The sequence below is a fragment of the Wolffia australiana genome, chromosome 11 (genome assembly GCF_029677425.1).
Source record: "Wolffia australiana isolate 7733 chromosome 11, ASM2967742v1".
NCBI classification, from domain to species: domain Eukaryota; kingdom Viridiplantae; phylum Streptophyta; class Magnoliopsida; order Alismatales; family Araceae; genus Wolffia; species Wolffia australiana.
In genome coordinates, this window is record NC_135845.1 from 7,612,193 (window position 1) to 7,625,554 (window position 13,362).

General features: G+C 47.8%; 1 protein-coding gene across 1 annotated transcript in view; it reads left to right on the forward strand.

Moving 5' to 3' along the window:
* Window positions 1-13,362, forward strand: part of LOC144709927 (Lycopene beta/epsilon cyclase protein) — a 46,117-nt gene that overhangs the window by 18,322 nt on the left and 14,433 nt on the right. The window contains exons 11-12 of the mRNA XM_078583606.1: window positions 5,104-5,137; window positions 5,218-5,302. Of these exons, the coding sequence (XP_078439732.1) occupies window positions 5,104-5,137; window positions 5,218-5,302 (119 nt within the window). The remainder of the gene's footprint in view (window positions 1-5,103; window positions 5,138-5,217; window positions 5,303-13,362) is intronic.

The window sequence follows — 13,362 nt, forward strand, 5'->3', positions numbered from 1 at the left end:
ATGACAAAAATGCCCTCAGTTGGCTAACATGACAAAACGTATCAATAGAATGGGGATCGTATCAGTAATCTGCATCAATCGTTTTTCTCTCATCTAATGTCAAGCATTGACAAGGCATCTTATTTTTTTTTTTTTGAACAATAAAGAAGATCACCCAACTTGGTGACCCTCCGTACACGTGGACGTGGAGGGGTCTAGGCCAAGAAACATATGGCCCATCCTTCCCCCCATACCCAGCACCTCATCCAGGACCAAACCAATACCAGTATCTCCACATCATTTATAGCCTTTTCCACCGACATTGTTGGCCCCATGAATACGATCTCCTTGCGGTAGGACCATATCGCCCAAAGCACCGCGAATCTGATACAGCATCGTATCAAGAAAGAATCCAATGCGGTGAATATTGATATCCAAATGTAGCACTGTAGTTCTTGATGACACAATATAGAGAGATGGTGAAATAGACTGGAATTGATCGAGACGGCTCTCCTCCCTGGCGAGCTCCTTCGTGAATCTCGGCGGTCCCCTCCTCGAAGGCCGGACCCCTTCCCCCACGTCGTACCTCGGGGCAGCTCGATCGTAGCTCCTCCCCAGCTAACTGTAACCACTTCTTGCCAAGAAAAGACAATCCTCATACCTGAGTGTGCCCCTTTATTTATAGGTCCCGCTGGGGGGGGGTCACTTACGCTGGTCAACTGTCCGTTGACCAGATCTTAACCTCCTCCTGCCATATTTCTTAGAATAGCGTCTATCAGAATCTCATCCCCCGCTCCTTGTCAATCCCATGCTGGTGCCGCGGCAGTGTGGCCCATAAGTGCGAGCTCGACGTAATCTCTGCTAGGCCCTGGCTAGCCCATAGCGCCCGAGCAAGCCGACATTGGAAAAAAAGGTGCTCGCACTCCTCTTCCTCCTCCGTACACACAAGGCATAGTGAAGATTCAGTCGGAAAGAACCTTCGCCGTCTCATGCAGTTCATTGTCCGCTTCCTGGTGAGCAGCCATGCAAACACCCTAACCTTTAGGGGAATCTTTTGCCTCCAAATTGAGTGACATGCCCCTAAAATGGTTGGGTCCTCATGGTGGTGTGGTCTCAAACTCTGGTAAACTCCTCGGCTGGAGAGCGGACGCGATGCCCATACCCACCCATCTGTCATCCCCCTCATTGGCCTCCAGTTGCTCAGTGTTTGCTGAAGGCTTGAAAAATCCTGCACCACCCGCTGACTAGATAATATGGCCGGCAAAAGTTGGACACCACACTCCATTCCAACACTCTTCCACCAAAGCATGCCGGTATGGGCTAGGGAATATAAGCGAGGGAGCCGATCACGGAATCGTCCATGCGACGTCCAATTGTCCATCCAAAACCTAAATCCGGCGCCATTCCCCAATTGGGCCCGGAAAAACTCCCTGACCAAGGGAAACACCTTCCTCATCCCTCTCCAAAAAGCCGACTCCCCCCTCACATTGCACATCAACTTCTCCCAACCCAAAGTGGAGCCGTATCTGTCCCTCACAACATCCTTAATCAAGTCATCCTCCGGTCCCGTGATCCGTCTAACCCATTTCGTTAGTAGCGCCACATTCAGTGTATTTAGGTCAGGTACCCCAAGTCCACCCTGTTTAGTTGATGTGCTGATGTCATTCCATGAAACCAGCGCCATGGCACATCCTTCCCCTGCATTTGCCCCCTTCCAAAAGAATTTCCGCATGATCTCGCTCAGGCGTTTCTCAACACCCACCGGAATTTTAAACACGGATAAATAAAAAGTTGGTATTGCTGATAATGCCGATCGCAACAGCACTAGTCTCCCCCCTCGCGACAGAATTCTCTGCTTCCATCCCTCCAAACGTCTCTCCACCTTCTCCACCACTGGTTGCCAGTCTGCTTGTTGTAGGTTACCAACGGATAGGGGTAGCCCCAAGTATCTCAAAGGCAGTGAACCCACTGGCGTTTCAAGGGCACTGGCACAGTGGGTCTCCTCCTCCGTCGATAGACCGAAACCCACAAATTCTGATTTTCCTCTGTTGGTGTGCAGTCCGGAACAATCTGCGAACATCCGTAAGAGTGCTGCCAAATTCTTGGCTTCTACTGATCCCTCGATGAAGAACAGTGTATCATCGGCATACTGTAACAGAGGGATGCCCAGTGGCTGGCTCGGTCTCTGAAAACCTCTAATACAACCCCTTCCACATACCAAGGATGTACTTATGGCTAGTACATCAGCTGCCAGAACAAAAAGCATGGGTGCTAGTGGACACCCTTGTCTGATCCCTCTCTGTGGTCTGATCCACCCCCCTTCTGGGCGTCCATTTACAAACACGGCAAACGACTGAGACGTCACGCATCACTTCACCCATTTGATCCATTCCTCGGGGAAACCCCTCCTTCGTAACGCTGCCCATAGGAACCGCCAATCCAAAGAATCATATCCCTTCGCAAAATCTACCTTCCACATGAACCCCTTGGTCCCATTCTTCTTCCACGAAGCAATAATCTCCCCTGCTAGGACTGCACAGTCAACAAGCTGTCTCCCCGGAACAAAAGCAGACTGAAATGGCTCAACCAAGTGCCCAAGCACCCCTTGTAATCGATTAGCCAGTACCTTTGCAACAATAAGATATATGGAGTTGGATAACGATATGGGCCGGTAATCGCCTACATTTTCTGCTCCTTGCCGCTTCGGTATTAAAAATTAGAAGGATTTATTTATCCTTTCCATTTTTGCTTGAGGGTTTCTGAGCTCCCCTAATGTGGCCATCACATCCTCTTTGATCTCACTCCAGAACTCCTTGTAGAAGAACTCCGGTATGCCGTCCGGTCTTGGGGCGCTTTCGCCATTCAGCCCAGCCATAGCTGTCCGAACCTCCTCCATATCAAAAGGAAGCACCAGATCATCTCCTGCCCTTGGGTTAACTGAGACGCCCGTTGGCCCATCCACCTCCAACTGTTCGGACCCCCCGCCATGACATCGACCGAAAGTGCTCCGCCATTGCTCGACCCACTGCCTTCTTCCCGGTAAACCTTTGCGATCCGACCTTTACTGATAAGATCTGATTCACTCTCCGTCGTCCATTTGCTACAAGGTGGAAAAATCTCGTGTTGGCATACCCCTCCTTTAACCATAGCTGCCGGGACCTTTGTCTCCAATCCATTTCCTCCTTCCTATCCTCTGCCACCACACATCTCCACCTTTTTCGCTCCGGAATCTCCTCAACCATTAATGTCCGATTGTCCTCCTCCTCATCCAGTTCTCTAATCCTTGTGAGGGCCTCGATTCTCACTCTACATCTCGCCTCCCTTATCCTCCTTCTGTAGCTTTTCAAGTGATCTCTCAACCCATCTATGCGAGTTGCCAATCTGCTCGCCCCTGGCTCCTGCTCCGAATGTGTCTGCCATATGCCCTTTATCTCCTCTTTGAAACCCCCTTCTCCTAGCCATGACTTGTCAATTTTAAAATATGTGGTCCGTCCATGGCCCTCATGAGACTGCCACATGATCGGTGTATGGTCTAATATAGGCCTAGACAAGGCTCTTACATCTGAACCCGGGAACCTCTCCATCAACTCAACTGAGCATAAGAACCTATCCAGCCGAGACTTAGAAGCCGCTCTTCCCGAACTCCTCCATGTGAAGCAACAGTCAATTGGCCCCATCTCCTGCAACCCTGCTGCCGCCAAAAACGCCCAAAACTCCTCCGACCCCTGGTCACGCCCCCCCCTCCATTAAGCCTATCATAGGCCCCCAGGGTCACATTAAAATCCCCCCTAATCAACAGTGGCATCCCTCGAAACTTATCCACAAATTCCGCCAGCTCCAACCATAGCCCCTTCCTCAGACTAGCGTTCACTGGTCCATTAACTGAAGCTATGACGACCCCCAGACCATCATTCCTTGTCAGCCTTACTGCCACTGTGAATTGACCACGCCATGCCTCCTCCTTTAAGATCGCCTCGTTCCAAGCAACCACCACCCCCCTTGATCGCCCAATTGCATTCACCGAAATGAAACCCTCCAGCAAACTCCCTCCAACCCCACGCCAGTCCCCTACTCCACAATCCTCCAACATCATCTTCTGCATGCACACCACCGTGGCACCCCACTCCCTTAAGTATTTGCCCACAATCCCTCTCCTCTTGTCATCCCGGAGCCCATTCCATGATCACATTGACAAGGCATCTTTGATCAGATTTCTCTGCCTCTTGGCTCTGGTCCAAAGTAACTGCAAATAGAATATTGTGATTATTGTGCATTATGGTGGATTAGGTTGGTACACATCCATAGGCACACTGTTTTATAACTTTCCCAAACCAGTAGTTGCATGAAACTGGAGGTCAACACATTCTCCAATATATTGAAAGAGGAAATGCCGTTGGCTGGTTCAAAGTAATCTTTGGCGCTGGAATGTAATGTACAGTTTCCATTAGATGCAAGAAAAAAGAGGATGCAAGCCGGCAGATATCCAGAAATAGCTTCCTCATCCATATTGGATGCGTGGGGAAAGGGTTGTTATAAAAGAAGATAGGAATAAATAATCTCATCCTCATTGTCATGCAATATGTGGAGTGCACTTGCAGACCAGAAAATCAATATTGCCATGCGAAGGGCTAAGTGCAAGTAGAATACAGCTCTAGAGGGTAGGGTATGCAGATGTGTTGCCCAATCCAATAGAAGCATAATCTCAAACACTGTCGTCTATACCTGTTTTATTTATGTCATCTCTTGCAGAACAGAAGCAAAGATATGAATGCAGCTAACTTTTCCTAGAAGGATCGAAATACTTCGTAAAGTTAAGAATTGAGAAGGTGAAGACCAAAAGGCAGACGAGGGAGAACCCTTTATATCTTTGGAGTTAATCAGCATTTCCATTGGTTAACTGCCTCTTTATTCCTTTAGGACTCTAGATGTGGAAAATGCATTAGTTCTTTACTTGCCTTCCTGTTTTCTTGATCAGTCATTAATGCTTTCAGGTTAACATTGTCTAGAAAATGTACTTCACTGTCACATTTCCCATCATTTTTTAACTAACTGATTTTCATTAATTCTTTTGCTCTTTTCTGCGGCCTATTGTATCATCTTACTTGGATTGGTCTGCCTATTCAGCCCTGTGCCAGCAGCATTCAATCGTGTGATACAGGTGCCTGTACACTGAAACTATCAGATTTCTTTCTTAAAAGACATCACAGAGTTTTTTCGCTTGCCCTTTTTTTCAAGCAGATTGGTGATGCTAGTGGGATACAATCTCCAGTTTCTTTTGGTGGTTTTGGGAGCATGACTCGGCACCTCAAAAGACTGTCATCAGGTATTTTTTTTTTCCTTGTTATACCAAATTTAGAGCTTGTGAATGTTGACAACTTTTGGATCTGCCAAGAATTGCTTGTGAGCTTCAGTGCTGAGAGAGTACTTATTAGGGTGCGTGGAGGGGGAGCTGATATAGAGGCGGGAAATAAAAGGGGAGAACCAGAACAACCTAGGTTCTATTCCATTAATGCTCATGTGTGTGCATATAAATTTCAACAGCTGTTTTAATGGCTAGTTTCGACTTAAGGTATGGAGTGTCACGTGCTATGGCTTAACACCTCTCTCCAATCTGGAGATACCATCTGTTGACATTATTGTCTCCTTTCCTTTTCTTTTCTTCTTTCTATTATTAGCTCCTTTCTATTATTAGCCCATTAAGGGCCCTTTCTATTATTAGCCCATTAGGGCTCCCTATAAAACCCCTTGTAATCTCTTTGTTTGAGTATCAAGAATTGTTCTTTCTTCTTGTCTTCATGGTATCAGAGCCCTAACCCTTACCCTAATCTGGGTTCCTGGGCTCGACCGTAGCTCTGATCTCTGGCGTTTCTACATTCGCCACGATCTTGAGCTCCTTCTCCTTCCGGTTGGGTACCTGCTCCTGGCGGCGCAGCTTCTTTCCGGCCACATTTCCGGCTTCCCGCACCGCGCTCCCTCCTCGGCTGTGCTTCTCTCTCGGCAGCGTACGCTTCCCTCTCGACCGCGCGCTCTCCTCTCGGTCGCGGCCGCGCTCCCTCCTCGACTCTTCAGCCGCGCACGCAGCCAATAGCCGCGGGCGTTCCTGCAGCCGTGTGCTCGTCATGCGACACTTCATTCTGTGATCAAGATGACGGAGCCTGTATCGGTTTCCGGTGTGACGCCAGCATCGACGCCAGCATCGACGCCACCCAGTGTGGGTCAAACGTCAAATGATTCGGAGGCACCTCTTGAGTCGGGGAATTGGTCCGCTTCACCTGGACCGTTTTCTCTGCCTCGGATGCCTCCAGATGGGATGTTCACCGGCTTTAACCTTCTTCAGTGGCAGCAATATGTCCAGATTACTCTCAAGGGACGACTGATGCGTCATTTACTTGAAGAAGGGCCTTCCAAGACAGACTCCAAGTACTATGACTGGCTAGACGTTGAAGGGGTGGTCCATCGATGGCTTTTGGATAGTATTTCACCGAGTATCAAGGGTGAATTTCTGTCTCTTGAGTCTGCCTGGGTCGTGTGGGAAGTGGCCCTTGACAGCCACTCCAAGAAAAATAATATTGCCACACTGTATGAGCTAGTGCATCGGGCCGCCAATCTGCGTCAAGGAGACAGGACGATCATGGAGTACAGCACAGAACTCATTTCTCTGTGGAATGAGATTGATCACTCGGTGGATCGCAAGTACACTCTTCAACTTCGGGTTTTTCAGTTCCTTATAGGACTTAACCCGGAATATGAAGCGGTACGGGCTCAGCTTATACACCGGGAGAAAGAGCTTTCCTTCAAGGATGCGCTTCGCAGCGCGAGAATTGAAGTATCTCGCTTTCAGCAGTCCCAGACCCCGGCTTTTGCACTTGTAGCACATTCGTCTTCCTCCACGCGCTCCTCGGTGACGACCACATCGACTGGAGCAGGAGCTTCGTCTCGTGGTCCATCTACTCGGACTGAGGAATCCTCCAAAGGTGATCCTTCCCTTTTCTGCAATTACTGCAAAGCGGGGTCACCCAAGGAGACGTGCTTTAAGCTTCAACGGAAGCGAACACAACAGAGCAATCTCGCTACGGTTGCACCTTCTGTCAACCAAGTACCGATGCCTGGTCAAGTGCCTCTGTCCTATGGTCTTCTTCCAAGTGGAGCGTCTTCGGCGAGTGCTTCTCTTCCCGGCTTTACACCTGAAGAAGTGGAACGTCTTCGGCGATTGCTTGACCCTCCAGTCGTGGGCTCGTGCTCTCTAGCTAGCGCGGGTATGTCCACCATTCCTTCTCCTCCTCCTTCACCATCTCCGTCGTCATCATCATCCACTTGGCTTCTTGACTCTGGTGCCACTGCCCACATGACACCCAATCCTAGAGCTTTTGTGACCTATGAACCCGTTTCCGGCTCCTCCAAAGTTAAAACAGCTTCCGGTGATCTTCTCACTGTGGCTGGGATTGGTCGTGTCTCTCTCCTTCGACGAACCTCACTAAAGTCCTTCATGTTCCACGGCTTGCTCATCATCTTCTTTCTTTATCCCGCCTTGTTCGTGATCTGAACCAAGATCTTACATTCACTCTGAATACCTGTTTTTATCGTGATAAGGTGTCGGGGAGGACGATTTCCATTGCTGAGGAGCATGAGGGTCTCTATCTTGTTCGATCTCCCTTGTCTCCCCTCGCTGTTGCTGCCGCTGCAGTTCCCCTTTCGGCGTCTCATGAGCGTTTGTGGCTTCTCCATCGACGCCTCGGCCATCCATCCTTTGCTACTCTTTATCGTTTATTTCCAAAACTTTTCCAAGGCCACTCTGTGGACCGCTTTGTTTGTGATGCTTGTCGAATTGCTAAACATCATCGCATTTCACGTATCCCATTTCTTCTTCCCATTTGACTCCTTTTGCTCTCGTTCACACCGACGTGTGGGGACCCTCCCCTGTTCATAGCACGTCCGGTGCTCGGTGGTTATGTATATTCATTGATGACGCTACTCGTTTCACGTGGGCCTATCTCTTGAAAAATAAATCAGAGATCTCCCTTGTTATTCCTCAGTTCTACTCTCTCATTCAAACTCAATTCTGCACTTCTATTCGTCGCTTCCGCTCCGACAATGCCCGAGACTATGTCAATTCCACGTTAAGTACTTTCTTCCAAGAAAAAGGCATCATCCATGAAACCACATGTCCTTACACCCCCCAGCAAAATGGAGTTGCAGAACGAAAATTTCGTCACATTTTTGAAATGGCTCGGAGCCTCTTATTTCACATGCATGTGCCAAAGTATTTTTGGGCTGAAGCTGTCCTAACTGCCATTCATCTTCTCAACCGTCTTCCGTCTCGCGTACTTAACTACTCTACTCCCATTGATTGTCTCCAGCATTCCTTCCCCAACATTTCTCTCCGAACCAATCTTACCCCTCGTGTCTTTGGGTGCGTTTGCTTTGCTCCTAACCACCATCTTGGTCGTGACAAGCTTGATCCTCGGGCCATCCAATGTGTCTTCGTCGGCTATGCTTCTACTCAAAAGGGTTATCGATGTTATCATCCACCCTCTCGTCGATTTATTGTCACCAAGGATGCTACCTTTGACGAATTCACTCCGTATTACCCCTCTTCTTCTCCACCTTCTCCTTCTTTACCACCTCAATCAGATCCCCTTGAATTTCTTATTCTTCCTAACTCATCTCCCTCGTCACCAGTCCCAAGTCCTTCCTTGCCTGTTCCTCTCGAAGAGCCTCCATCTGATATTCCCATGAACACCTTGTCCTCTGATCCTCTGCCTGCACCAATCCCAAATCCACCTGTCCTTACTAAAGATCCATCCTCTGCTTCATCGAACCCTCCTGCAGAGTCCCCATCGGATCCCTCTATCCCACTATGTTGTGCCCCTTTACCTATACGCCGTTGCCCGCCAGAAAAACGCTATGGTATCACTCTTGCTCGTCGCAAGCCTCGTGTTCCTCCTACCCCTGAAGTTCCCTCATCCTCCTCATCCACTCCTCTTGAAAATCCTTCATTAGCACTTGTGTCTTGCCCTCATCCTTCTCCATTGTATCCATTAGCCGCATCCATCTCATCTCATCGTCTTTCCCCATCCTACCACGCTCTTCTCACCTCCCTTGACACTATCTCCCTTCCAAAGACGGTGGACGTAGCCCTCTCTCTTCCTCATTGGCGTCGGGCAATGGAGGAGGAGCTACAAGCACTTGCCCTAAATGACACATGGGATCTGATTCCACTACCGCCGGGCAAGCACTTGGTTGGCAGTCGTTGGGTTTATGCTGTAAAGCACAATTCCGACGGCTCTATTGAAAGGCACAAGGCACGTGTTGTGGCGCAAGGGTTCACCCAACAATATGGCATTGATTATCAGGAAACATTTGCCCCTGTGGCCAAGATGAACACTGTCCGGATTCTCTTGGCTCTTGCCGCCGATCGGGGCTGGATATTGCAGCAATATGATGTCAAGAATGCTTTTCTTCATGGTGATTTGACTGAGGAGATCTATATGGCCTTACCTCCTGGATATGCCTCCTTAGTGCCGTCTACTCCGAGTTCAGTTGTTTGTCGCCTGAAGAAAGCGCTGTACGGTTTGAAGCAATCTCCTCGTGCTTGGTTTGGCCGTTTCACCATGGCCATGAAGAACCGGGGATACCGTCAGTGTAATGGAGATCACACGCTTTTCTACCGTCATTCCACGTCCGGGGGAGTGGCTATTCTTCTCGTGTACGTGGATGACATTATCATCACGGGTGATGATACGGAGTCCATTACTCAGCTGGCTATGTATCTGTCGTCGGACTTTGCCATACGTCATCTTGGCCCATTACGATATTTTCTTGGTATTGAGGTGGCTTATTCTTCGAGTGGGATTTTCATCTGTCAGCGGAAATATACAGTGGATCTTCTTTGCGAGCTGGGAAAGGAAGACTCCAAGCCTATTTCGACACCGATTGATGTGAGTCATCGACTTGGTGCGGATGAGAATGAAGATCCGGCTGAGCCCGGACAATATCGAAGACTTGTGGGCAAACTGCTCTAGCTCACCCACACCCGTCCCGACATTGCATATACAGTGGGTGTTCTAAGTCAGTTTATGCAGAACCCTCGAATGAGTCATCTTCATGCTACCCATCGCCTCCTCCGTTTCTTGAAGGGCACCATTGGCGTGGATTAATGTTTAAATCGTCACAGTGGTCTGCGTCTAGAAGTCTACACTGATGCCGATTATGCAGGATCTGTGGTTGATCGTCGGTCGACCTCTGGGTACTGCACCTTCTTGGGAGGCAATCTTATTACTTGGAGGAGTAAGAAACAGAAAGTGGTCTCTCGATCAAGTGCTGAAGCGGAGTTCCGTGCCCTTGCGCATGGTCTTTGTGAAGCACTTTGGATTACCCAACTGCTTCGTGAACTAAGGTGTCCGGTTTCTTCCCCTGTTCAGCTGTTCTGTGACAACAAATCGGCTATCAGCATTGCTCATGATCCCGTCCAGCATGATCGTACAAAACACATTGAGATCGATCGACATTTCATTAAAGAGAAGCTTGAGTCGGGAAATTTCTGCACGCCATATGTTCCGTCAGCTGAACAGCTTGCAGACATCTTCACCAAAGGGCTTCATGCCCCTCAGTTTGAGGAGCTCTGTTCCAAGCTGGGTGTGGAAACATCCACGCTCCAGCTTGAGGGGGAGTGTTGACATTATTGTCTCCTTTCCTTTTCTTTTCTTCTTTCTATTATTAGCTCCTTTCTATTATTAGCCCATTAAGGGCCCTTTCTATTATTAGCCCATTAGGGCTCCCTATTATACCCCTTGTAATCTCTTTGTTTGAGTATCAAGAATTGTTCTTTCTTCTTGTCTTCACCATCCATTCCTAGATTGGGCACAAGATAATCATGTTGAATATTGGTCAGCCCCTTGGTGAGAAGATCAGCCACATGGTGCTTTGATGGAATATAGTGAATTTGAAGAATGTGTTGCTGTAATTGTTGCTTGATAAAGTGGCGGTGCAGGCCCGTGTGTTTGTTCTGTTCATGGTGAACCGGGTCATGAGCGAGATTGAGTGCAGCCTTATTGTCATAGAGAAGCGTAGCAGGTTGGTCGAGAGGCAATGCCAATTCTTGAAGGAGATTATGAATCTGTAGAGTGTCACAGACCCCTTTGACCAATGCATGAAACTCACCTTGAGTGCTGGAGAGGGAGACAGCTTTTTGCTTCTTGCTGTGCCAGGTGACTAGGTTGCTGCATAAAAAGGAATAGAAACCACTGGTAGATTTATGACCAATCTGCGAGCCAGAAAAATCAGAGTCAGTGTATATGATACGTTCGTGTATCGAATTTGGTAGAAATTCCAGAAGATAGAGTCACTTACAATGGGGTTTTCGCTCTACTCAGCCTTTCAAGCGAATGCCCGTAGTCGCCGTCTCCGTCTCCGTCTCCCACCTTCTCGATAGCTCCGCCTTGCTCAAATTCCTCCAGCTGAATGCAGCCTGAATCCCAGCTCCCATGTGCTCCAAGAAAGTCTAAAGTCGGATGCCTTGATCTCCTCCTCCTCCTTTATTTATAGTCTTCTTTATTTCCTAACTAACTACCAGTAAAGACTGGCGGTTATTATGCCAGGTCAGCTCGACCTGGACCAGTGACCACTTCTAGTCCCCCTTTTTCTCCTTTACGCTTCCTTCTCTCATATACTTTTATTGGAATCATATCATTTCCCCCCTCATCCACTATCACCTTGTCCCCAAGGTGGAAGTCTGGAAATTGCATTCTCATTGTGGAAAGTGGTTCCCATGAAGCATCTTCGATTGGCAGCCCTTCCCATCTAATCAAAATTTCCACTCTTCCGTTCCACTTCCTGGCCGAAATCGCCTCTGTTGGGTACAATGGCCACTCCAGATTATCCGTCAATGTCGGGGGAATCACCTGAGCTATCTGATCTGTCCCAATGGCTTTACGAAGTTTAGATATATGAAATACTGGGTGCAGTGAGCATCCCTCCGGCAGTTCCAACTTATAAGCAACTGGATCCACTCTTTGTAGTACCTGGAATGGACCAAAATACTTGGGAGATAATTTCTCATTTGTTCTCTTAGCCAACGACTTCATTCTGTAGGGTCGTAATCTCAGATAAACTCTATCACCCACATTCAACTGCAAATCTCTTCTGTGGTTATCCGCTTTTTGCTTCATTTTGGATTGTGCAGCAAGTAAATGATGCCTCAGTTTACTTAGAATCTCGTCCCGTTCCCTTAGCATGGTGTCTACAGACTCAATAGGTGAAGGTGGAGAGCCATAGTGTAACAGTTTTGGTGGATCTCGACCATATACTGCCTTAAACGGAGTCATCTGAATCGAAGAATGAAAAGCAGTGTTATATGAATACTCAGCCCAATGCAACCATTTCAACCATGATCTTGGTTTTTCAGATGAAAAATAACGCACGTATGCTTCCAAACATCTGTTTACTACTTTGGTTTGGCCATCTGTCTGCGGATGGTATGAAGAACTCATACGTAATGTTGTTCCTTGGAGTCGAAATAATTCTTTCCAAAATGTACTGGTGAACACTTTGTCTCTATCTGAGACAATGGATAGAAGTACTCCATGTAGTCGCACAATTTCCTTCACGAAATGTTCCGCGACCACAGTAGCTGTGAACAGGTGCTTCAAGGGTATGAAGTGACTAAATTTACTCATGCGGTCCACTATTACCATGATGCAATTAAATCCTTGGGAGGTCGGGAGACCTTCAATAAAATCCATGGAGATCTCTTCCCAAATATTCTCTGGAATGGGAAGGGCTGAAGAAGCCCAGCTGGAGACAAGGAGGATATTTTGTTGACTTGGCATGTGTGGCATTGGCTAACATGAAGTTGGATGCACTGTTTCATGCGTGGCCAGTACAAATCTTGAGTAACTCTTTTATATGTTCTTTTAAATCCCGTATGCCCTCCCGGCGCTGAATCATGATAGGTGTGAAGTATATTCGGAAGTAAGGAGGAATTTTCTGAAAGCACCAGTCTCCCCTTATAAAAAAGAGTTCCATTATGCAATTTAAACTTGGGATGGGAAGTAGGACTGAGTTGCAGCTCCTCCATTAATTTCTGGAGCTTGGGATCACGACTGATCTCCTGTGCAATCTGCTTGTGGTCTAGTAATTGTGGTCTTGATACTTTTAATTCTTGAAGTTCTGATAATAATGGGGCTCTGGATAAGGCATCTGCAACTGTATTGCTCCTCCCCGGTTTGTATTCAATCTCAAAATTGTAACCAAGTAATTTATAAGCCCACTTGCTGTAGGGTTCTTGGACTTGCTTCTGGCACAACAAGTATTTTAGACTGTATTGGTCGGTACGAATGGTGAAAGGCATATGTATTAAGTAATGTCGCCATTTCTGCACTGATA